At 41.0% G+C, this 26,057-nt stretch overlaps 1 protein-coding gene across 1 annotated transcript; it reads right to left on the bottom strand.

The window, feature by feature from the left end:
* Positions 1-22,298: 22,298 nt before the first annotated feature.
* Positions 22,299-25,461, bottom strand: mafa (MAF bZIP transcription factor A). Its single transcript, XM_011474275.3, has one exon. It carries the CDS (start codon positions 24,719-24,721, stop codon positions 23,789-23,791), a length of 933 nt encoding a protein of 310 aa, XP_011472577.1. The 5' UTR covers positions 24,722-25,461; the 3' UTR covers positions 22,299-23,788.
* Between the last annotated feature and the right edge of the window lie 596 nt (positions 25,462-26,057).

Genomic DNA, 26,057 nt, shown 5'->3' with positions numbered 1-26,057 from the left:
ATTTGGGGCCACTTTTTATTTGGAAATTAAAAATAAACCGAATAGAAAATAATTTTTTAAAAATGCAATTACAAGGGGGCACAATTTGGTGCTTTTTTGTGCCTGTCCCAATTCCAGATGAATAAATATGGTTGAGGCAGAAGGAGGCAAAGATTTCAAACTAAATCAGTTATAAGAATCACAGGATGACTTGCTGTGACAACCAATAAAGGGAGCAGCTAGAGTAAAGCTAGAGTTTCCTGCTAGAGTAAAGTTTCATTGGAAAACTTACTGACAGGTTCGCTCCTTAGCAGCAAAAATCTGAAATGGTTCACCGCCATCACTCTTCTCATTATCACTGAGTCATGCTGAGATAAAATCCGGCTTGTGGACGTTTGTGCCTACTGCGCTATTTTTTTGCGCTGATAGAGGAGCAGATGATTCAACTACAAACATGTTTGAGAGTCATAAAGTGCTGAGTCAGCTCCTCAGCATCACAAAGTCTGAAGCAAAAACAGGGCTAAAATAAAGTAAGACAGGGAATTTTGCGTTGTCACTTATTTACACAAAAAATGAGTAGTATTTCACTGTTTCAGCACCTCAGTTAGCCGAGCATGTGCAGGGTTGCAGCTTATTGCAACACACTTTTTTGGACAACCAGCCCCAGAGGTTACAGGTGGCAGCAGGAGAACGGTCTTCTTGATCATTTGTTTTAAACCTCAAGTTGAACTGACATGTCTTAGAGTACAACTCAAGGAGAGAAATGCCCAAACATCAGAATCAGTAAATTAGTAAAGATAAAAAAGAACCAAAAAGTTTATTTTTGAAGAGAGTCATGAAAAGCTGTCTGAACGTTCTTTGCAACAGGAATTTTTCGGTTTGAGTAAATGTGGTTATTTACGGTTGTTCCCTTTTTGACTTGCAAGAAGTGAAAGCAAGAAAGTATTTGGAAATCCACACGTCATTTCATTCTAATACATTTATGCAGTGTCATATTATTTGGGCAAGCATCTCCACCCTTCCATGCACTTCATCTTCTTTTTTTTTTTTTTATCAATACACTCTCTTCTTGGGGGGTTCATTCTAGGAAACACCTGCCAAGCAAACTTGCATCTAAAACTTAGTTTATGGGTGTTTTAAAGAGGACTTGAGACTCAGACTTAGCTCAACACATACAAAGTTATGAATTTGAGAAATTCAATTGTGTAAAAGAAGTAATAAAAGGAAAAATTTACAAAAACTTTAAAGAACTTTCTTGATTTTATACTAAAACAAGAGTAGAAAACAAATAAGAAACAAACAAAAAAAAAACAAAGTATTTCTATAACAATATTTTTTCACTTTTTCCCTTCAATTTGAATTTAAGTTTTTTTTTTAATTGTTTTGTGTTTTGGCCTGCTTGGTCTTCCTTTTAAAATCTTCTTGGCTAATTCTCAATTACACGTTTGTATCCTTTAAATTTAATCTGATATCTTTTACTTTTTCGGCATTGAAGCATCCACCCACTTTCTTGCTTTTTCCTGATCAGGGTCACATGGTTGCTGTAGCCTATGCAGCTACTAATGGATGAAGGTGGGGTACACCCCTGGAACAAAAACAGAAAGCAACACACCCAAGGACTCATTTAGAATCACCAGTTAGTCTGTTTTTGGACTGTGGGAGGAGAAAATCAATCAAATCAGCTGGAAGTACCTTTATTGCACATGGAGTTACGGCAGTCTAAAGAATGTCAACACTGGAGCTAAAGACAAAAATCGCAGAAAGGGCTACAGGTGTTTATGTTGGGCGAAAAAAAGAAAACTCTGGGTTGTCATCTGTTTGTATTTTGCGGGTCTGAAAAAACAAAAAATTGGGCTTGAGTGACAATCTCTTCTCACATTAGGCTTTTTTTTCTTCTATGGTGTCATAAGGAAAAGGTCTATTCACGCAGCGCTGTTACTGTAGCCCACATATATAAATACGGGCACTTTTCCGCATCAGTCTTTATGAACGGGCGATTTAAATTAATGCCCACCATCCCGCAAATGAAAACACTGTAAACACACGGTGGACAAAATTGTTGGTACCCCTCAGTGAAAGAAAAAAGTCCACAATGCTCACTGAAATGACTTGAAACGTTTAAAAGTAACAATAAATTAAAATTTATTGAAAATTAAATAATCTAAATAGGCCATTACTTTTGAGTTGTTGATTAACAGAATTATTAAAAAAAAAAAACTAGTGAAATAGGGCTGGACAAAACTGATGGCGCCCATAACTTAATATTTTGTTGCACAACCTTTTGAGCCAATCACTGCAATTAAATGGTTTTTGTATTTGTCAATGAGCCTTCTGCTCCTGTCCACAGGTATTTTGGCCCACTCCTCATGAACAAACTGCTCCAGTTGTCTCAGGTTTGACGGGTGTCTTCTGCAAATGGAATGTTTCAGCTCCTTCCACATATTTTCAATGGGATTCAGATCTGGGCTCATAGAAGGCCACTTCAGAATAGTCCAATGCTTTTCTCTTAGCCATTCTTGGGGTTTTTTGGCTGTGTGTTTTGGATCGTTGTCCTGTTGGAAGACCCATGACCTGCGACTGAGACCAAGCTTTCTGACACTAGGCAGCACATTTCTATCCAGAATGCCTTGATAATCTTGAGATTTCATTTGACCTTGCACAACTTCAAGACACCCTGTGCCAGATGCAGCAAAGCAGCCCCAAAACAGAACTGAGCCTCCTCCATGTTTCACAGTAGGGACAGTGTTCTTTTCGTTGTATGCTTCATTTTTGAGTCTACGAACATAGAGCTGATGTGCCTTACCAAAAAGCTCCAGTTTTGTCTCATCTGTCCAAAGGACATTTTCCCAGAAGCTTTGTGGCTTGTCAAGATGCATTTTTGCAAATTCCAGTCTGGCTTTTTTATGATTTCCTTTCAACAGTGGTGTCCTCCTTGGTCGTCTCCCATGAAGTCCACTCTGGCTCAAACAACGACGAATGGTGCGATCTGACACTGATGTACCTTGATCTAGGAGTTCACCTTTAATGTCTTCGAAAGTTGTTCCGAGCTTTTGGATACAGTTCCAACTATCCGTCTCCTCAGTTTGTCATCAATTTTCCTCTTCCGCCCACGTACAGGGAGGTTGGCTACTGTCCTGTGGGTCTTAAACTTCTGAATAACATGTGCCACTGTCGTCACAGGAACTTCAAGCAGCTTAGAGATGGTTTTATAGCCTTTACGATGTTTGTCTATAATTTTGTTTCTAATGTCCTGGGACAATTCTCTCCTTCGCTTTTCTGTTGTCCATGTTCAGTGTGGTTCACACCTTTTCACCAAACAGCAACGTGACTATTTGTCTCCCTATATATAGGCAGACTGACTGATTATGGGTTTGAAAACGGCTGTGATTTCAATTAAAGGACATATCTGAGTTCATCATGACCCCCTGGACAATTTGTTTTCAGTCTTTTAAGGACGTACCATCATTTTTGTCCAGCCCTATTTCATTATTTTGTTTTTTTAAGTAATTATGTTAATCAACAACGCAAAAGTAATGGCTGATTTTGATTATTTAATTTTCAATACATTTTAATTTATTGTTACTTTAGAATGTTTCAAGTCAGTTCAGTGAGTATTGTGGACTTTCTTTCTTTAACTGAGGGGTACCAAAAATTTTGTCCACCACTGTACATTGTTACTCAGGCCCTGTCTCTCATAATGTTACAAAAGATGGCACAGTTGTTGAGGAGAAAACTTTGAATTAGCACTTCATGTCATAAACATTGCTGACCCCTTGTCTAAAGAATGTCAAAACTGGAGCTAAAGATAAGAATCACTGAAGAGGCTACTGCTGGTAAAGGTCAACATCCTGTTTGTGTTGGTAAAAAAAAAAAAAACAGAGAATCAGAACCATGAATTCATGGAACCGAATGTGCCTTGTGTCAACCAGAGCCTGCTTGAAATATAATGATCTGGGAAATTACATATTTGCATTTTTTGGAGTCTCTGTCATTTTTTATGTCTTTGTGCTGTTTTCCTGTTTCTTTTAGACTTTTTTATCCATCAAGAACCATCATCTGTCAATTATTAGTTTTAAGATTTCCATTTGTATAATATATCTGTGATTTTCTATGTTCTAATCTACATTTTAGTATCATAGAAAGGACTCTCACATTCATCTCTGTTCTCTGAATTACAGTAGTATGAGAAAGTTTGGGTACCCCTGATCATTTTCAAGATTTGTCTCCATAAATCAGTGGATCTGTATGGATTATCAATTTCAGATAACTATATCATATAGCAGTCTAGCACAGTGATATTTTAGAAGGGAAATGAAGTTTATTGGATTTAAAGAAACTGTGCAATAATTACTTAAACAAAAATAGGCAGGTGCGTAAATTTGGGCACCCTAACAGAAACATGCCATCAATATTTAGTAGATCCTCCTTTTGCAGAAATGACAGCCTCCAATCGCTTCCTATAGCTTCCAATAAGGGCCTGGATTCTGGTTGAAGGTATTTTGGACCATTCCTCTTTGCAAAACATCTCCAGTTCAGTCAGATTTGATGGCTTCCGAGCATGGACAGCCCGCTTTAAATTACACCACAGATTTTCAATAATATTCAGGTCTGGGGACTCAGATGGCCATTCCAGAACATTGTGCTTGTTCCTCTGCATGAATGCCTTTGTAGAATCAGAGCAGTGTTTAGGGTCATTGTCTTGTTCAAGTATCTAGCCGAAAGCATGATGGAACTTTGTCACTGATTCTTGAACATTGTTTTTAAGAATCTGCTGATACTGACTGGAATCCATGCGACCTTCAACTTTGACAAGGCTGTGTGACCTGCACTGGTCACACAGCCCCAAAGCATGATGGAACCGCCACCAAATTTTACTGTGGGTAGTAAGTGTTTGTCTTGGAATGCTGTGTTCTTTGTTCGCCAAGCATACCGCCCCTTGTTATGTCCAAATAACTCCATTTTAGTTTCATCAGTCCACAGCACCTTATTCCAAAATGAAGCTGGCTTATCCAAATGTGCTTTAGCATATCTCAAGCGACTCGGTTTGTGGCACGTACGCAGGAAAGGCTTCTTCTGCATTACTCTTCCATACAGCATCTCCTTGTGCAAAGTGCGCTGAATGATTGAACGATGCACAGTGACACCATCTGCAGCCAGATCACATTCTAGGTCTTTGGAGCTGGTCTGTGGGTTGAGTTGTATTGTTCTCACCATCCTTCGCCTCTGCCTATCTGAGATTTTTCTGGGCCGGCCACAGTTCAAGCCTTTGCTTGAACTGTGCCTGTGGTCTTCCATTTACTCACTATATTCCTCACAGTGGAAATTGACAGCTGAAATCTCTTAGCAAGCTTTTTGTATCCTTCATCTAAACTATGATGTTGAACAATCTTTGTTTTCGGGTCATCTGACAGATGTTGACATTCTTCAGAGAAGATGCAAAGAGGAGAAAAACTTGCTTTTGGCCACCTTAAATAGCTCTTCTCATGATTGGCTTCACATGTGTATGTAGGTCAAGGGTCAATGAGCTTGTAAAACAAATTCTGTGTTCCAATAATTATTGCTAAAGGTAGTCAAATCAAGAAAACAACAGGGGTGCCCAAATTTACGCACTTGCCTATTTTTGTTTAAGTAATTATTGCACAGTTTCTTTGAATCCAATAAACTTCATTTCATTTCTCAAATATCACTGTGTTCATCTGCTATATGATATATTTAACTGAAAATTGATGATCCGAACAATCAATTATTTATGAAGAAAATTTTCAAAAATTATCAGGGGTGCCCAAACTTTTTCATACCACAGTAGGTCTTTACAATTGAGAGACGACATGAGAAAGTTGCCTGCTGGTTGCAAAATCAAGATATTGTACTAGGTCCAATATGCAGACAGTTAGATTTTACCAAAAATAAATAAATGAATAAAAATACTTATAGCAACTTTTCTGTTTCACCCACTTATGCTTTGACAGGGATGCAAAGAGCATCATGGGAAGTCCAGCAGCAAGATAACTCCATGGCAGCATAACATTCAGCAATCCCTCATGACAACTCTTAAGTAAAGGTTTAAAGGTTTTAACAAAAAAACGAGAGTAAGGTAATTCATAAATCCATCCATCTTTGGAACCTGCTGAATCCCTTTTGGGCTCACATGGATGCTGGAGCCTATCCCATATACTTTGGGTGAAGGCGAGGTACATCCTGGACAGGTCCACAGGGGGAACAAGGAAAAGCTACACAAAAAATTCCCGACTGAGATTCAAACAAGGCCCTTCTCGCTGTGATGCTACGTTCACACTGGAAATTTGACGAGCTTTCAAAAAAACGTGCTGAACACACATTCTTGAACGCGCATTTTGCCAGTGAAGGGCTTCTTCTTTTTCTACAGTTTCCTAGCGTATGTCTGCCACCTACAGCTGGAAAAGGTTTCATGTGAAATGTTAAAGTGGTGAAAATCTCATGAACTTTACTCCAGGTTTTTTTTGTCATGTAATTCTGGCCAGGCACAAACTGCAATTATCAACTTCTCCTCCATGATCAATGTTCACATGGTTAGCACTTCCATGAATTGAAAAAGTAGTAGTAGTAGTAGTCTTTTTTTATTTTGGACTAGTGAAACAAATGTAAAATAACAGAATAAGACAAGAACGAGACAAAACTTACAAAAACAAGAAAAAGACAAGTAAATTATACAAAACAAAACAAAACAAAATGATATAAACACCAGTCCAAAAAAAAGGGTGCCATCCATGCGCCACAACAAAATCCAAGTCCCTTATTGATGAAAGTTAGACCAAGTTTAACTTTCAATGAGTTTTGAATCACACCGCGATTTATTTATTTCATTTAGCCTGAAATGCACATTTATACAGACTTTTCATTGGAAGTGGTCGCTTAAACGCGTGTTGCCGAGGGCGATGTGAACTTGAAGCGAGAGTGCTAACCTCTGCTCCACCGTGCAGCCCAAAAGGTATTCCATTTTATCTGAATTCATATTACTGATTAAAAACTGTACCTACACTTTTATTCACTACTTTCTTATAAAGACCATTTCACACAGCCACTTACATCATGTGCATTTTGCAGGTATGAAATTTCGTTCTTTCTTGATACATGTGTGATACACGTAATTCATAAGTGTTTCTCGCATTCGTCATTCGTCAATGTGGGCAGATGTCCGTCGAGGGCTTCGCCGGACAGGTCTTTAAGTGAATTTAGTTTTAAGCTGTTCAAAATTTTTCGTCAGTTGAGAATTGCATGTCTTTTACATATTTTACGTGGTTATGTGCAGTTATTACACAAATCTTACGGAATTGTGCGTGATTTTTGTGAGATGCATACGCAAATTTGTATGTACCACCGATGTATAACTTTTATAATGTATACAGCACACATCACGTAAAAAATTACATAACTGATAAAAATAATAATAATAATGTATTTTTATTCAAAAGCGTCTTTCAAAACCCTCTAGGACACTATTTTGATTTAAAGGAAAAAACACAATAAAATAAAAAAAAACGCTTTAAGCACAATAGATAAGTTGATATCATTAATAGAATAAGATAGCAGAATAATGTATAAATCACTAATGAATTGCATATAAACAGCGCAACAATCACGCACAGTTCATGTTCTCGTTATTTTACGTGTTCTTTGCGTGGTTTATTCATCCTTCTTCCATGGTTTTAACATGGTTCATTCATTCATGATACATCTTTGAAAATTTCACGTAAAGAGCAAAACCTTTCTCACTTTTTCCACGTATGTTCACGTGTGACCAATTTTCATCCATGCAATATGCGCAAAATGTACGCAGTAGCTGTGTGACACGGGCTTAAGAAATAAAGGATAAAACCTTCTGGTTTGTTTTATTGACCAGGGAAACTCAGGCCAAGACAATAATCCACCTTGTTTAAAGACAACAGAACCCGAACTTATGTCTCAGATTCTTCTACTTGTGGTTGGGAAAGTTTCCGGTAGACTGAAGGAAAAACTCCAGCTCCCTGAGTGACTGTCAGAGCATCAGAGCTGCGTCTTCTCCCTCTGTGTAACTTAAACTGGGCTACACCCAAAAAGCTTGTCCTCATTTAGCCTGTTTAATATCAGGCTGCTGCGGAAAACAAAGACCAGGAGAAATAAACAGAATGAAGAAGTAAATGCGGCGCAGGAGTGCAGACTCAGCACTGCTGGCGGCGTACGGAGCACAAACTGTCATGGCAGGCCTCATTCGGTGACAGAGCCGTCATGGAGGAGACGGGGAAAGAGAGAAAGTAAAGGAGGAGAGGAGCTTCTTGTCTGACGTGTTGCCTTTTTGTTTAGAAGTATTTTTTGTGGTGAGAGATGTTGGCAGTTTGGGGCCAGCTGTGCTCCTTGTCTACCTTCACTGCTGTTGATGTGGTCGCTGCTGCTTTTTTAACTTGCTGTTCTCTCTCTCAACCATGTTGCACAAAATGTCCTTTTAAATTCAGGGCCTGTTGAGTCTTTGTCTTTGCTCAAACTAAAGTAGATTTTGTGCTTTTCCTTACAATTCTCGTGTATTTCAATAGTTTTTAGGCCCTGTTTTAAGAGTTCGGAATTTTCCAACTTCTTATCCACCTCAAGGGAAGGTGAATGTATTAAGGAAGTGAAAATCCAAACTTTCGTTCATATAATTGACTTAATCCAGGAACCTGATAGAGATAATTGTACTGAAGATCATAGGAGAATTGAAAGAATTGTTTTGGACTGAGGGAAAAAGACAGAAAACACTAAGCACACTAACTTGTGCTAACACATTTTGATCTGATTTCCCATCATGTTTAAACTTGGCACAAAGCTACTAGAAGTGTTCTGATTTTATTGCCCGGATGTGAGACTACGGATATTATAAATACTGTAGCATTTCTTCGGAAATACCCAAAATCTTTGGAATTGTGTCTGGTTTGATCTTTTAATTTTTGTTTTTATATTCATAAAATTGTAAAAATGTCCAAAAATAGAATATCCTGGTTGTCTTAAACCTGTATTTTCCATAAATCCAAAAATGCAATACAGTATCTTCTTTATTTGACTTTAGGAATTCAGTATTCGGCAAACTTCACCAGAATCTTTACCACAAATTTGGTAATTTTTTTCTAAACTTTTATTATATTGTGTCTTTGAATAGTCAGTCGACAGTGACATTACGCCAGTTTGTCATATTTTATATTAAAGCAAAAAAGAGACTTTTATATTATTCAAAAATAAACATCCAAAGTCTGGCCTGTGGGTGAAACTGCGCTCAAATTTTAAATTCTTTCTTCAAATGAAAAAATCTTTCTAAAAATGTGTTTCTAACTTATTTGTAAAGCACTTTTCCTACTAATGAGACTGAAAGAGACTAAAACATTTTCAAATTTTAAAAACTAAACGCAACAGCAAAGACTCTTGAAAATGATTCACTAGCACCCCCCTCCACACACACACACACACAGACGGACGCTACCAGAGGATCTCCCACATCAGAGCAATGTTGGCCTCAACATTGGTACAGATTCCAAATGTCTTAAGTTTGTTAAAACAATCAGCGAGCAGCTCAAACCCCAATCAAGGGGATGTTCTAACTGTAAATCCTAATTGCTTGAAATTTTTCTTATTCTTTTCACTGGAAAAATGAAGTCTTGTTTTACAACCAGATGTCAGGAGGACAAAGGTCTTTTTCTCAGCTTTTAGTGGTGTTTTTTGTTTATTTTGCTTTTGCCGTACATCTGTCAACAGTCTGGACAGAGTTCATCTTTTATGCATGACAAACACGTTAAAATCAAGTGAACAAACAGGCCACAGCCGCGCACACACACACTCATTGTGTCTATAGAGGGAGAACCCCATGTGGACGTGCATCGGAGTGGACAGTGTTTGTCTGCCTCTGGGTTCAGGTCCACAGTGTGTGTCAGGCTCAGTGACACCTCAGTCACCGCATCTGCTCGAGTGAGACTGCCTGCGTGGCACTTTGTGGGCTCAGACTCTGACAGGGTGCGTGACGACGGGCGGCGTGATACCAGCTCTCCCCCACCATCTGTGAAGGATCCACCCTCAGGAGAGGAGAGGGAGTCCCTCGGAGATGAAACAGCTCCTCAGTCTGGACTCCTCACAGTCTTGATGAGAGACAAAAGCGGACTGAAGCGGGGAGAGCGCTGTCTGCTGAGCGTAGGCTCGACCGCTCTCTTTCGCACTTCTTTAAGTGGGGGCATATATACACAAAAAAAAGGAATGTTTTGTTAACAACTTTTACACTTTTACACAATCACAGCTCTGTTCAGTTTAACGTAACCTAAGCTCCAGAGGCATTAGAGAGCCAATGAAGATCTGCCTCTGTCTGAGGCTTAAAGAACAAATCCCATCAACAAATCACTCGAGGCAAAAACATTAAAGATCTTGACGACAATTAAAAAAGCAAAAGCAAGAGGTGGGGCTTGGTAAAGTCACATTCAAAGATGCTGATGGGAGTCAAAAATCTAGCTTCAGATGGACACAACGGGCCCCTAGATTTCTACTCCCTAATTTCACTGGTTACAGGCAGAAAAAAGTGACTTTGTTTTTTCATCAGATTCAAAGAAAAACATTATTTTTATCAGCATTTTTTAAGTATTACAGAAGAAAAGTGTGCTAAAAGTGTTAGTACCATCTTAACATTCATGAGTAAATTCTTAAAACCTAAAATAGGTGACGAAGACTTTATTCATAAACTAGAGGAATGGAGAGCTGTGGCTCACCTCTGTTCCTGTGGTCCCCCTTTAACTTTATATACCTTTATTCTTTTTTTTTGTTTTTAATGTTTATCTATTCCATATTTCAGACACAGTCATGTGTTTATTCACTAGCTCTGCTGATGACAGATATTACAAAACTGAATTTCTGTTTTTCGTGAAAAAGTCAGTGGAAAAATGCACATCTTCATGACTGAAAAGACATTTCACACATGAAATAAAACAATGAGTTTATTAAAAAAAAAAATTTCACATAACTACAAACTTTAGACCCAAATTCAACTACAATGCATCTTGTTATGGAGTTCACCGTTTTTGTAACACCTTAGTTTGACTGAGAAAAAAAGTTTATAATAATCTGCAACAAATCACCAATGATGAGTGATACTCCCGGCAATTTTATTTAAATGTGTCAAATTTGTTTTCTGTTTTTATTTGGTTTGCTGCATTGTACATCTTACAATGTGTAAATAAATACAAAAAAGTGAGATGGGCACGTTTGTGAATAGGAACATTTATAGGAATTTTTCTACAAATTCTTGATATGTTTTGTGATGTGGAAGATTTCCTTGTCATACAAATATAATATATTTGAAAAGAACAATAAATACAACAACTTCAAAAGTTATGTGCCGATTATGTGGCAAACATCTGTACAGGCATGGATAAGTATTCATCAAAAAGAATTTCAGTTAGCAGAAGCTGGCGCCGGCACAGTCCCTCTCCCATCAGTCATGCTTTGACTTGCATTGTTTCCCATCTGCCTTTCAACAGAGAATAAGTACCGGCAAAAGTCCAAGAAGAAAATCTATGCCATTACCTCTGAGGCTGGACGGCAGCCAGACCACAGAACCAGGGCTGAGAACGGCTTCTGAAGAGGAATACTTTGAATGATATAAACAAGAAAGTTTCGTTCTGCCTTTCAGTTCCAGGAAAAACGTTCATTTGAAGAATCCGGGTCCATGCTGATGGACACACCCACCAGCGTTGTTGAAGTTGCAAACACATGCATTTTTGCCAGCATGTTCAAGTGTCAAACACAGAGGTGACATTTTCCCAGTATCACATTCAGTGCTGAGTCTTTAAAGTCCCACTCGGATCATCTTTTAATCTATTGTAAAGTATTCATAGGGATCTTTTAATCATTATTGGGCTGTTTTTAGCCAATTTTTACCAAAAAAAAACTTGTTTTTATTAGGATGTTGTTTCTGCAGAGCTGCAGGAGTTCATTAGACATTTACTTAGAGCAGAGTAAACGCCCCCCATCATCCATCTGTTTATGCGCTCTCCCTGTAGCTTACAGCCCCTCACCCCCCAACCTAACAATAACAGTCCATCAAAAACAGCGAGCAACATTGGAGTTATTCAGCTATACATTTTATGTGCAGATGCCAGATGCTATTTGTCTGCAGATAGCATCTATGTCACACCTACAAACTTTTTCAAATGGCATTTTTTTTAGTCTGCTAATGATTCACAATGATTTTAATAAAGAAATACTCCGAAATGCAATTTTAAGCTTAATTTTCGTTACATGTGTCCTCCATCATCTGAAAAGTTACTATAAGAACATGCTAAAATCACCAAAAGCACAATTTTCCTCAGAGTGGGGCCTTTAACATGAGGGTTTGGAAGGTTATGTAAGAAGTGAACGTGAGTACAGTGTCTGAGATGGAGTGTGTGCTGTTGGCGTTGGGGGAAGGGGCCAGGCTAGGTACTTGGTGCTGGGAGTAAGTCTTTGGTGTGGCCGCATGCCAAGCTGAGTGAAATAATTGATTGCCGATTGACCGTCCACTGCCACTGCGGAGAGTCCTCTGTTCTGCATTACTGCACACACACGCGCACACTGCCACCTCCACCACGGCTTTCCTCTGTTCTTTATCCAGCACTACGTCTGGTTGGTTCGCCATTACCATCCTATCAGTCTGGATCTGGAAGTCCCACAGGATCTTTGCCCTTTCATTCTCCACCACCTTCGGGGGTGTTTCCCATTTTGACTTTGGGGTTTCCAGTCCATATTCTGCACACATGTTCCTGTATATTATTCCAGCCACTTGATTGTGGCGCTCCATGTATGCTTTACCGGCCAGCATCTTACACCCTGCAGTTATGTGCTAGATTGTTTCAGGCGCCTCTTTACACAGCCTATACCTTGGGTCTTGTCTGTGTGTGTGTATGTATGTATATTATCTATACACACTTATATATATATATATATATATATATAAATTAGGATTAGCAAGCACAGAGTATCAGAGTAAGTATGGTAGAAATAGACATATAGAATGACCGAGTACTAGCTGTTTATTTCTTTATTGAAGAATATGGGATTTTGGCTTCTTGGAAACAACAGGTATTTCTTATGTGGAACACCAGGGGGGAGGGGTCACTGAGTCCAATTCTCATATACAGTCAATGGTCGAAACTGACCTCAGTCAGAATCAAAAAGTGGGATAAAAAGTTCATGTTTTAGTTAACTGAGAGGTAATTTAAGAAGTTTAAAAAAAACAGTATTGACATTTTGGGAACAACAGCCACTTTCATGATCCTGCAGCACAATAAATAAACAACCAAAGTTCGACTTTTTTTCTCACTCTACTCAAGAGTTGATTCATGCATTCTCATTTGGAATTTGAGTAAATTGTTTAATTCATGGTTATGTTTCCTTGTTTATCTCGAGAGTTACATTCTAAAAATAACATAATAGGTGAAATCTGTGAAGTAGGTTTGTTTTAAGATTTTTTAGGGCTGTAAAAACCCTCACTACACACTTTATACAGTTTTCTCAGACAGACGTGAACATTTTCACACTTTTCTCTCTAGTTTAAACTCTCAAAGTTCAAACCTTCATAGAAAAATAAGTCCAGGATTATAGAATGAAAACAATTTGATTTGAACTGATTTGAATGCAATCAAAGATTTTTGTAGGCACAGAGGAGATGGACAAAGCTTTTCCGTTAATTAGGATGCAAAACAAAGTGGGGTGTTTTAGAAAAAAGTATGCAAAATTGCACAGAAAATTTTTTTGCAGAACGGCGAGAACAGTAAAGGTGAACCTCGCTATAGTAAGGAAACACTGAACATCAATAAAGTACTCCAGATCCATCAGCAGCAAACTCACACATCACACTCCCACCACCGTGTTTGACTGTTGCTAGAATAATGAGTTTGTTTGAATCCTTGCATGTCTCATCACTCTACAAAAAATGTGTTCAAAGGTTTTGGAAATAATCCAGATGTTTTTGTCAAATGAAAGTCGAGTCTGTGTTCTTTTTACTCTGCATCTTCCCTCTGCTCAAACTCTCCCATAGATCCATTTTTGTCCCTTCCTTTTGTTGAGTCAGTGAGAATCGCAGTTCTTCAAATTTTTTTCAGCTTTCTTGATGACCTCTTGGATGAGGAGGCCAAAGTCACAGAGTCACTCCTGGGAGATTTCTTCATTGTTTCATTTTATAAATAAACTCATTTGAATTGTTCTAAGTTCTCTCCATTTGTGGAAAACAACTCCCATTCTAAAGTCCCGTAGCTCTTTCAGGCAGACATGCTTGTATGTCAGTGACTTTGTTCTGCATTTATTCTTAAATATGGTTTCAGATGTCACCCTTTTGTTTTGCTTTCTGGGGTCTTTTGACTGATTCTCGATTTGTTAAACAAATTCTTAGGGAGAAGTCATTTCTTTACTCTGCAGGTCAGACAGCAAACAGGTCTGAATGTGGCAAAAGGACCAGAATTTTTCCAGAAATAAATAAAATCTGTGTTTTATTTATGTTCTACGCCTGAAAATAAGTTCACACCGCCCCCAGAAACACGTCTTCAACCGGCCACTTCCAATTTAAAAAAAAAATCTATGTTATAGCATGTTTTCGGCTCCTGCGTTGAAAACTCCCACGTTTACACATCGCTAAACAAGTTTTTACAATCGTTTTTGGGCTCTACGTTCGTAACATGTTGAAATTAAGTGAGCGTTAAGAGTGAAAATAGGATGATCTTTGACCAATCCGACTTAGATTTGGTAGTGACGTATGAATGGCGTCCCTTTTCATTCATGGAAGTGGCAACCTTTTGAAAATTGATCATGGAGGAGAAATAAATAATTGCAGTTTGTGCCCAGACGAAATTTTATGACACCAAGTCTTTCATATGTTGGAATAGAACTGTGGAAGAAAAAGGCTGGAGCAAGATTCACGAGAATTACACCTTTTTGACATTTTGCACCAAGCCTCTTCCAACTGTAGTTGGCAGACATGTGGTAGTAAACAGTAGAAAAAAGAAAAAGAAGCCCTTCCCTGCTTGTCCAGTGTGAACACCATGGGCTGTATGGCGTTCAAGAACCCAACTTTACCGTATCCCATGCCCAGTGTGCCCGGTGAGATCCTCAGAGGAGTGGTGGAGTTTGTACTTGGACTTTTTTATTTTTTATTTTGGCTGATCTGGGACTTGAACCACAAACTGCAGTTGAAACCAGCAACCATCATTGAAATGGGAAGCCCCGTGGGACCTGAATGAAGAGAAACAATGACTGGCCAAACTGGGCCTCAATGCTTAGTCATTCAGACTGACACAGGGCTATCAGGAGGTGAAGCTCAGAGGGAAGTGATAGTGAAGATTCAGCAGAAACTTTCCCTCAATAAATGATTGACTCAGTAAATCTTCTTGTGATCAACAGGACAGGAGGGGAACTTCCTTCAGGGATGCTTAAGTGACACCCAGCTCTGAGCTGGTGGTGCGGTTGAATATGACATATACAAGTAAAAACTCTTCTCCTCCCTGGGAGTTATTTCTCCATTTAGGCCACATTTTACAAGTTTTCTTTCCAAGTTTCAGGTGCTGCTTTCTTCAGTTATAACCCCCCTCCCGCTCCCATTTTAGGATCAGCACATCATCCCAACGGCCTCATTTGTTCGTTTGTTTGTTTGTTTGTTTTTTGGCTAGTTGCTTTATTACTGTGGTTTTTTTTAAACATAGGACAAGGTTAGATTTGCTGTTTGAGCATATTTTCTCCTGTGATAGCATGTTCAAATTTGTCGACTCAGCATGCAGCGAGTGTGTGCGTTTCTGTGGGTGTGTGACAGTGTGGAGAGAGGGAGGGGGGCAGGGCCAGCAGCACAGTTAGGGGGTCGCCAATAGTGGCAAATTGCTTTCCAAGGGTGTGTCGAGCGGGGACTGAATGGGGGGGGGGGGGGGCACAGTAGCCCCCAGGTCACTCACTCCATTGCCAGATCAAGAGTAATAATTATAAATACCCTGTGAGTGTTAACGGCACGCAGGTGATTTATCAAAAACGTCGATTACATTCTGCGCCCGGTGACAACTTTTTAAAGCCGAGCACGTCCCACGGGAGCAAGTCTAACTGGAGCGCAAACAGCGTCTTCATCATTGAGCCCCCCCTCCACCCTCAGAGAAAGTATAAACAGAGGTGTGTTATGTGTCTGGCTGCTTTCCAGCTACAAATATTAACCTTTAATAGCGCAGATGTCACCGCTGCACCTAAATACGCTCTTCGATATACTGTAAATCTATAATCAACCGAAATCACTGGATTCTGACGCAGAGAGAAGCAGCCTTTCATATCGGCTTAGCACCGGCATGCAACACATTGCTAACGTAAAGTGTAGCATAACAAAACAAAGCCACTTTTTTCTGCGTCAGAATCAGCTCATTTATCTCAACACTTCCCTACTGTAAAAAATCCACTGGAATTACATGAATTGCGTAAACGGTTGAAGAGTTACGATAGTCAAAAGATTAACGACACTAGAGCTCCGGTGTGTAAACGTAAAAGTTGTGTGTAAATGCTTACGTTTCTTAAAACAACGGCCTGGTGAAGGTGGCCGGTCTATAGCAGGGGTGCACATTATTACATCGCGAAGGATGTAATGCACTCCAGCCCGCAGGAGTGTTTATTGAGGCCGGGGTGCCTACTCCATTGGAAACGATACAAAGACTGACAGAGGCGTCCTGCCATGGCGCCTGCGGCCGGGTCCGCAGTTCCCGCCCAAGGCTTACGAGCCCACTCAGGCAGCAGTGATGCCCAGAGCGGGGCACATGCTTCTCGAGCGCTGCCCATGGAGAAGAGGACGCCATTTGCTCAGCCGTGGTTAAGCCAGTCGCGCTTTAGAAACGTCATGCTCCGGCATCAATTTTTGGTGCTTTTGTCTCAAAAGTAGCTTGCATACCAAAAAAAGTGTGGGCACCCTTGATTTACAGCAACCACAGTGAATTTGTTTGGTTTTAGGCTCATGAATTTATTTAGAAAGTAAATTTATTTATTTTTAATTTATATAGCAAACGTTAGTTTGGTTTAAAATGTCGGCTTACTGCTGATATTGAAAAAAAAAAAAAAAAAAAAAAAAAAAAAAGAAAACAAGAAATGACACAGATGTTTTGAACCGGGGACCTGCTGTCATGGTGCCTCTGTCAGACTCCTCCCCCTCCCCTCTCTGCTTGGTTCCCTGATTCAGCCCAGCTGCGACCACTCTACTCATCTTCTCCACCTGCCTATTTAAGGAGCTCCTGGACCAGTATTCATCGCCAGTCCGTTGCCCCTGATGGAATTCATTGCCACGAGTGGTCGCCTGCGTCAGCAGCCTTTCCGGAACACAGCCTTGTCATTGCCTCCTGTCAAGCCTCGAGCCTCTGCCATTCCTTCAATCCACCACGAGCCTCTGCCGAGCCTTCAGCCCATCATGAGCGGCGGTCACAACCACCAGTGACGTCACGAGGGGACGTAAACCCTCCATCTTCGTCGTGGGTCCTCCCCGGAGTCAGCCGCTTCACTAAAGAAAACCCTCTAATCAAGTCCTGAATATTAAACCTTTCCAAACCATTACAGTATTCACCTGCGTCTTCCTCTGGGTTCCAGCGTCTGGGTCTGTTTAGTTCTGTTAGCCATGACACCTGCTATCACTATGTGAAGTTTTGTGTTGGTTGCATTAACCCGTTAGCACCGGAGCTTTAGCTCCAGTGTTGACATTCTTTCGACTGCCGTAACTTTTCAACCCTTGAGACAATTCAAGTTATTTCAAAGAAGATAAAAGCAGCTTTGTGCTGATATTCAATACTACACAGTAGTGTAGTGTTTACGCAAATGACGTAAATAAGCAGATTCTGTTGCAGAGAAACGCAAATTTGCGCCGTTATGCAACACTTTACACCAGCATTTTGTTACATGTCAGTGCTAAGCCGATATGAAAAGCGGCTTTTCTCCATATCAGAATCAGCTGAGATCATGCTGATCTTGTAAACAGCTGAAGATTTACGGTATGTCAAGGCGCGTTTTATTTAGGTGATGTCAGTGACATCTCCGTTGTTAAGGGTCAAGTGGATGTAAGTGATAAACATGCATATAGAAGTTTTATTACAGTTATCATGCTCAGATTTAAGTAACCAAACTAAGCCCTTAGATATTGAAAAGTGGTACAAATGGTGTTAACATGGATGCAGTCATACTTTAGGTTTTTTTCCATGTCTTTATGTGTGTAGAAAGAAAAATGGCAATTATTCATGTTTTTATAGATTCAAAATTGTTCAAGGTTGCCCTTGCAACATTATAGGTAAGACAGAGTCACTGGACCTTGTTTTTCTGGTTCTAAGGTGTTTGTCAAGTTTGTTGTTGGTTTTTCTTTTTTGAAATAATTGGGGGGGGGGGTCAAATCTCAATCCTTGAGGTTAGATACATTTACAAATGTTAATTTTCTGTCACAATTGGTTGTAAATCAAACATCTGTTTGGCAAAAGCAGGGTACAGCCTGGACAGGTCGCCAGTCTGTCGCAGGGCCTCATGCTTTCATTGGCCACGTTGGGGACATCCAAGAATGTCTCTGTGTTTCAGAGGTTCTGGTTTGAACCCTTTCTCGTATGGACAACATCCATGAAGCAGCAGCTGAGCTTGCTAAAAATGCATGATACATTTTAAGACCCTTTCAGGAGAACACATTATTGTTGGATTTTTGGAATGATTAAATGATGAAGAAAATGAAGAAATTTGGACAAAAGTTGTTTGACAAAACACTAAGAAAACACCAAAATACTTTAAATTAATTTCAATTTTGATCAATTTTGTCACAATTTTGAATCAACTTGTTCCACAACTTTTTTAATCTGCAAGCTGCCCTGTTTTCTGGTGGATCTTACAGCTTTTTGCCTTTTTCATCAGTCATTTGTTGTTTTGTCACATTTTCTTAATTGAAAACCTAAATTAACAACTTCACAAAAAGATCCATATTACACAAAAATACATTTGTCCCACTGGGAAAATCCAGCATTGTTGATGTAATACTAAGTACACACCGGGCAAGCGATATACAACCAAAACCACGCTGGTTCTTGAACGCACTTTACGCACACAGTGTTCATACTGGACTGCTGCCACCCAATACTAGCGCATGTACTCACAGTTGGAAGTGGCTTGATGTGAAATGTTGAAGCGGTGTAAAGATCGTGAATCCTGCTCCAGTCTTTTTCTTTCCCAGCTCTATTCCAACAAATGAAAGACTTTGTGTCTTAAAATTCCAAACGGGCACAAACGGGAATTATTAATTTCTCCATCATGATCAATATTTAAACGGTTGACACTTACATTACTTGAAAAGGATGCTACCCATGTCTCTACTACATCTGAGTCCCCGATTGGTTAATTTTCTACTGGTGAAATGTTCAAGGAAGGAGATTTTAAGTATAGATAACGTGACTCGACTTTAAGACATCACCTGGATAAATGAGAACCTTCACAGACATATCCATACTGAATGGAAAAATGCGTATGCCAATACAACTCTTTTCTACTTACAGTCACAGTCCCATTCACACATGCGCACACACACAACGTCGGTAGCTCTGCTGCCTACAAGGCACCAACCTGGAAACACCAGGAGCTTTGTGGGGTTCAGTGTCTTGCCCAAAGTCACTCTGACACATAGGGAGGCGAGGTGGAAACCAAACCTGTGATCCTCCGATAGAAGGTCAACCGCTCTAGCTTCACACCACAGCCGCCCACCTAGAGATTAGCATGGCTAACCGAGAACTGCTGTCTCCTGCAGTTGAGATTTCTCCTACAAAAATATCTCTGTAGCTGCAACAAAAATCTACTAAATCTAACAGCTAAAAACAGAGTTTTTCAATAGATTTGCTCCAAACATCGGCCAGGGTAACCCAATGTGCTCCAACACTTCCAAAAATGAATGTTTCAACTAATAATTTATGAGAAAGAAGGAGAAGGAAGTTTTATAAGAAGACAATTCTGAAAAATAGCTTTAATGAAGCTTGATTTTCTTTAATTTCAATTAAAAGAGTTAAAATGGTTATCTAGCTCCTGAAAAACAAGAATAGGATGGACTCCAATCAAAAAAGTAGGTCAAGAAACGATAGTCAAATCTGCAATGCATGTGCTCAAGAAAAGAATAACCTGAAGTATCTGCAGATTGACCTGCAAGAATAGGATTAACAGGAATAAACAGATGATTTGCCAACTTCTGTTACTAAACCATTAAGAACTTTTAGAAATGTTTTTTTTTTAAATCAAAAGAGGGGTCACCATTCTTTTTAACGATTGGATTCATATTCATATCAGAATTTGTGGTCGCTGATTCGATTTGTCGTCGATATTGGTTATTTTGAACGATGTGATTCCCTGACCTTGAATCGATATTTGGCCAAAACTTCAACCAGTGTGACTCATAGACAAATACCTGGTACTGAACAGTGCAGGTGGAGTTTGCAAGATTCCTTTTATTTCTTGAAAGCTAATCAAGTGTGAATTAAATATTTCTACAAACAAGTAAACATGAGTTATTGGCATACATTCACATTTTAACTTTCATATCATTCCGCCCAATTGGACTGTAATGATGGTTTGATCATTTTTTGCTGTTGTCCGCTGTGATGGGTGTTGGTCATTTTTATGTAAATCTATGCCTCAATCCAAAGGGTATTTCCCAAAATTTGATTAATTTCATTTTGAAATGATTTTATAATGGTATAGGTCGATTTGCTTAACAACTTGCCTCAGACAGATCAATCTGGTTGGATTGTAAGAACATTAATCGGTTCATAAATGTTACACACCTAGAAAAAAAAATGTTTGTCTTCCAACCTGGATGCTACATTTCTAACACTTTTTATGCATGAACAGATTCCTTTTTCCAGCTTTGCACTCATCTCGAGGGGCTCATTATTCCCGGTCTGATTATAAAGAGATGTCTCAGTTGAATAAGCAGAAATTTTCAGCAAGAAGCTCAACAAGAAAAAAAAACTCACAGTCAAAGCTGGTGGGACGCTCTTTGGTAGAAATAGTTACAAAAGTTAGCAGGTAATCAGATTACAAAAAGACAGTGAAACCCCCACTGCAGTCAGGTGTTAAGAAGCAGAAGAAGGAGGTTGAGGTCATGGTATGGGTTTGATGAAAAGGATGAGAAGCCACAAGCTTCTGTGTTTGTCTGCAGTCTGTTTATGAAGTGTGTGTCACTGCGTGCATGTGTGTGTGTGTGTGTACTGTAGGTAAGCTGAGCCGAAGAGACGCTGACTGTGTTGAATCTCAGCAGCTCCAGACGCCAGAGACACGCCGCGCCACCCCTCCACCTCCGCTTTGTTTCAGCTCAGATGGACTCTGCCCTGATTTATAGAAAAAAAAAAAAGCCCTCAGCGTTGTCACGGTGATATCTTTCTCTCTGCCACACATACAGAGCACCGGCCTGTCCCTCCAATCCACCACATCTTCCACACACACATACATTCTGAGAGCCAGGGAGGTGATGGCTGTCACGCGGCTCAATGTTTGCTCTGAGTCAGCAAAAGTAGAAGTAGGAGAGTGATGGAGAAGCTGATGAAGGGAGAGAAAGATGTGGATATTAGGAGAAAATTAACTCAAGACTCAGCAAATGATTATTATTGAAGATAACCTTTATAAGAATGCAGATAAATTTCGTTTTTAGCACAAAATATTTTAAATATACAGGGAAGAGACTACAAATTCAAATAAAAAAGTCAATAAATGTGTTTAATTAAAAAAAAAATGTATTACTAGGGCTAATAATTTGGGCCTGCAAACAAATCAAGATTATAATTGTATTTTATTTCAAGACAAACATTAGAGTCAGAAGCAGGATTTTAGACATGCGGATATAAAAAAAAAAAAGAAGGGAAGGATGCTCACCAAGGGAAAGAAAGAAACCGGGTTAGCATCCATCCTTCCATGCATCAGCGGCTGAAAAGGCGCGCAGAGGCCTGCTCATCCCCGGATCCACAGTGGCAGCGTGCCCGCCGCGCGGAGCTCCATCTGCGGGAGGGCGCGCGACGCTGTAACACCAGGGAGGAAGAGGAAGCCGGAAGCACGCTGGGAATAACACATTTGGATAAATATTTACTAAAAATGACTATATATTTGGTTAGTATTATTTTGATGCTTACCTTTTTTTCGTTTCGACAATTCATCCCGAAATGAAAGAATTTGTATTATTAAAAAATAAAACTTTTTTTATACAATACAAGCTTGTCACCTCTTTTGCATAAAAAATAAGTCTAGCAATTTTGTCATTAATATTTCGATCATTTTTAGCGCACTTGTAAAAAGCTCAAATAAAACCCCGCTGCACTTGTAGCATCGTTTACATTTGAACAAGAGGCCTTTATTTATTTATTTCAAAATAAAACGCGCGCACAATTCCGTTTAATTTTGGGGGGGGGACAGAACTTTTTATTAAACATTATGAAAACAAGAATTTTTCCAACAACGTTCCATTGGTTTTGCAGGATTTTTTTTCTTACTTGTTGACACATCAGGACATTGAATAAATATAGAAATTATATGTACAGATATACATTGACAGCACTGTGCAGAAGTTGATGCTTTCATGGACGGCTGGTAAAATAGAAAGTTCCTTATAACAGGGAAGATGACAATAATTTTTGCAGGGATTGTTGCAAAAAAGTTTTAAATTAAATAAAAATAATTTAGATAAAACGTTTTTGGGGGATATAGTTAATGCATAAAATTGTAACAAACGAATATTTGACCTAAACGCCATCATTTGCAGTCCATGCAACAGGTAGCCTTCTGCACAATATTGCACATATATCAACGCAGCAGAAAAACACGCGCACGCGTACCAGAGATTTGTTGTAGACAGAATAATGCAAGTTTTCCCCAAGAACAAACAGCTACCATCAGGCAAAGAAAAAAAAGAAAGAAAATCTAATTTTCTTACAATCAGACAAACCCGCAGGCCCGACACATTCTCCTCTACAGATTACAAAAAACACATTTTCATCATCAGATTGGTGCATAGAGTTTTAGCAGCAGTCCTTCCAATAAATGATCAAATTTACATCCAGGTTTTCTTATTAAAAAAAAAAAAAAAACATCTCCTGACCAGTTTGATCACCTTTTTAGTGCAGTTCATCACATAGGATCAAAGGAGGATATCATAGACAATTTGCATGCTGTAACATACAAACATTTGTTTTAAGACGATAATCCAAGCAACAAAAGCTTTAAAAAAGAGAAAATAAGTGAGGCCTTTCTTTTCTCTATTTCCTTATGTACATACAGGTGGACATAAATACAGTCTGGATTAATCTCTTTTTAAAACAATAGAAAAGTTGATTGAAAATAGCAATTAAAGACGTTCTGAGCGGATTGTTTGGAGTCTTTGCGCCTCTCCTGGGGGGGCGGTAAGGAGATGGGTGGGTGGGGAAGCGTGGGTCATGCTGTCTTCATACATGTGGACGGAAGATGACTGGTTGTGGAAAAGTGGGGAGGGGGGTTACCGTACATGTCCTGCATGCAGGGTTGCAGAAGTGTTCAAGTGGAGGCTGCGCGCGCAGCTGCAGTCCTAAAGGTCCAATATAATTTCAAAAAGCTTTCTTTTTTCCTTGTGGACTTGCGCTCGGATCTGAGTGAAAACTTTCTTTAAGACTTGTGTAAAGTCCGCGCGCTGAGAGCGCAGCGTCTTTAAGACTCCGAGGCCTGTTTGAGTTTAAGATGCGGAGCTTTAGAGAGTTCTCTTTCAATGGGGGAAACTGTAAACAAACGCAGAGGAGGTGTGTTTGGGAGGTGATGGGAAGATGGGCGGCGCAGGTCGGAGTCCGGCTCACATGAAGAAGTCGGCCTGTTTTGCGGACGGATCTCTCGTGCTGGCAGCTCCGCCGGCGCTGAAGGTCCGGCTGGCCAGCTTCTCGTACTTCTCCTTGTATAGATCCCTCTCCTTGGCGAGGCGCGCCACGTCCTGCTTCAGCTGCTCCACCTGGTTCTGCAGCGTGCACTTCTCCGTCTCCAGCATGTGCCGCTGCTGCACGCGCTTGAAGCGGCACGACTGCGCGTAGCCCCGGTTTTTGAGGGTGCGCCGCTTCTGCTTCAGGCGGATCACCTCCTCCTTGCTGAAGCCGCGCAACTGCCGGTTCAGCTCGCGCACTGTCATGCTGACCAGCTGCTCGTCTGAGAAGCGATCCTCCAGGCGGACATGGTGGCCGTGGTGGTGGTGGTGATGGTGGTGGTGGGGCTGGTGGTGGTGCGCGGCGGAGGCCGCGGACAGGTCCTCCCCCATGTATTGCTGCCCGCGGAAGCCCTCGTAGGCCTGGTGGTGGTGGTGGTGGTGCGCGTTGCCGATCAGGGCTTCCACCGCGTCCTCGGGCGTCAAGTTGAGCGCCTCTGGATTGATGTGGTGCTGGTAACTCGGGATCCAGTACAAGTCCTCCAGCTGGGGCTTGGCCGCACCGCTGTGATTGTTGGTGCCGCTGCTGTTGTTGCTGTTGCCGCTGCTGTTCACGCTTCCACCTGCGCCCAGGCCCTGGCCGGGCTGCGTACCGGGACTCGGGGCGCAGAAGCTGGGCGAGGAAGGCACGGACGAGCAAGGGGTGCTGATCGGTGTGGAGGACAGGGAGCCGGACGGGAGGCGGTGACAGTAGCGGTCGGCCTCCGGCGGCTCCTTCTTCACCTCGAACTTCATTAAGTCGAAGTCGTTGACGTACTCGATGGCCAGCGGGCTGTTGGGCAGCTCTGCGCTCATGGCAAGGTCGGTGGCCATGTCAGTCCATGCGACGACTCCCGCCCTCACAGCCAAACCGACCGCGGGCAGACCTCTCGAATACAGATTGCGAGAAGGAAAACCAGCCTGTGTGGTGTATATATAGGCACACGCACACGCCCGGTGCGTGGAGCTGCTGCAGGGCCGCGGGTGGGAGGAGAAAGTTAAGGCTGCTCGGACAACTTCTATATTTAGTGGCGTGATAGGACGTATGCATGTAAATGAACTTGTACACCTGCCAGCGCGCCTCCGCTCGCCGCTCTTGTTGACAACTTATCCCCGGTCAGATGGACGCCCCCGAAGCGGCTGAAACGCGAGAAAGCAGCCTATCTGTCCTCGCTTCACCTCTGCGCGAATTCGCCTCCTTCTGATTTACAGTCCTCGGTTCGACTTTTTTTTTCCCCAAGCATCCAACACTTTAAAAAAGCATGGTGAGGTCTCTGCACAAGCAAAGTTTCTCGCGCTGTCACAGAGCGCGGCACACGCGTGCGTAAAAGTGTGCCAAAAAAGTAACAAATCCAAAAGGTGCGCTGGGTTCTGCAGGAGTTTTCCTCTTAATTTGCAGGACTTCTGCAAATTCGGTTCCGCACGTGGCCCTCGCACCTCTGTCCGCGCGCCGCTAACCTCACTGACTGGATGTTTGGGGAATGTGGCTCAAAGATGCAAAACTCCACTTGATTTGAGCCTTTGTTCCTGATTCCTCTGAGCTTCACAGTTAAAACCACACAGTGTCAACGAGCCTCCGGGAGGCGGGCACTTATAAATACAGTGTCCCCCCTCCCCATCATCGCGCCAGCCCTCAGCGCAGAGCCCCTCCTCCTGTACGTACCCTCCCACACTGAGGTGTATCAGACCAATGAGAGGAGATCCCAGCTCCGAAGTTGCATCCTCCCGCAGAGCAGCCTCCGCTCCGAAAACAACCGAGCGGAGCCGAAATGGGGGGTGCGGGTGGGACAGGCAGAACAGGTGCGGCAGATCCCCCCCCTCTAGTGACCGAGGGAGCGCAACTGCACGGCGGTAAGACGAGATCTGCGGGAGTTTCTGAGAGAAAAAATGTTTGCTTGGAAGACTTTTGTGAAATGTGAGGACTCTGTGCGCACGTCGAGTTCCAGAAAGAGGCGCTTCCAGGTTTTTCATCCGGGGGTCACGATCCAGACTGATGGTTAAGGTTAAATCTAGTTTTGCAGGACACAATAATCTGAAATAACTCCAAAAAATTGGCTTCACCGCTCAAATGAAGTTAGTTATTGTTCTTAAATTCTAAAAGTCACTTTACGTACATTTTAAAACTAATCTTGTAATCTTTTAGACTTAATATGCACAATTTGCAGCTTTC

Source organism: Oryzias latipes, chromosome 4 (genome assembly GCF_002234675.1).
Source record: "Oryzias latipes chromosome 4, ASM223467v1".
NCBI lineage: Eukaryota > Metazoa > Chordata > Actinopteri > Beloniformes > Adrianichthyidae > Oryzias > Oryzias latipes.
This window is presented reverse-complemented; position numbering and strand designations above follow the sequence as displayed.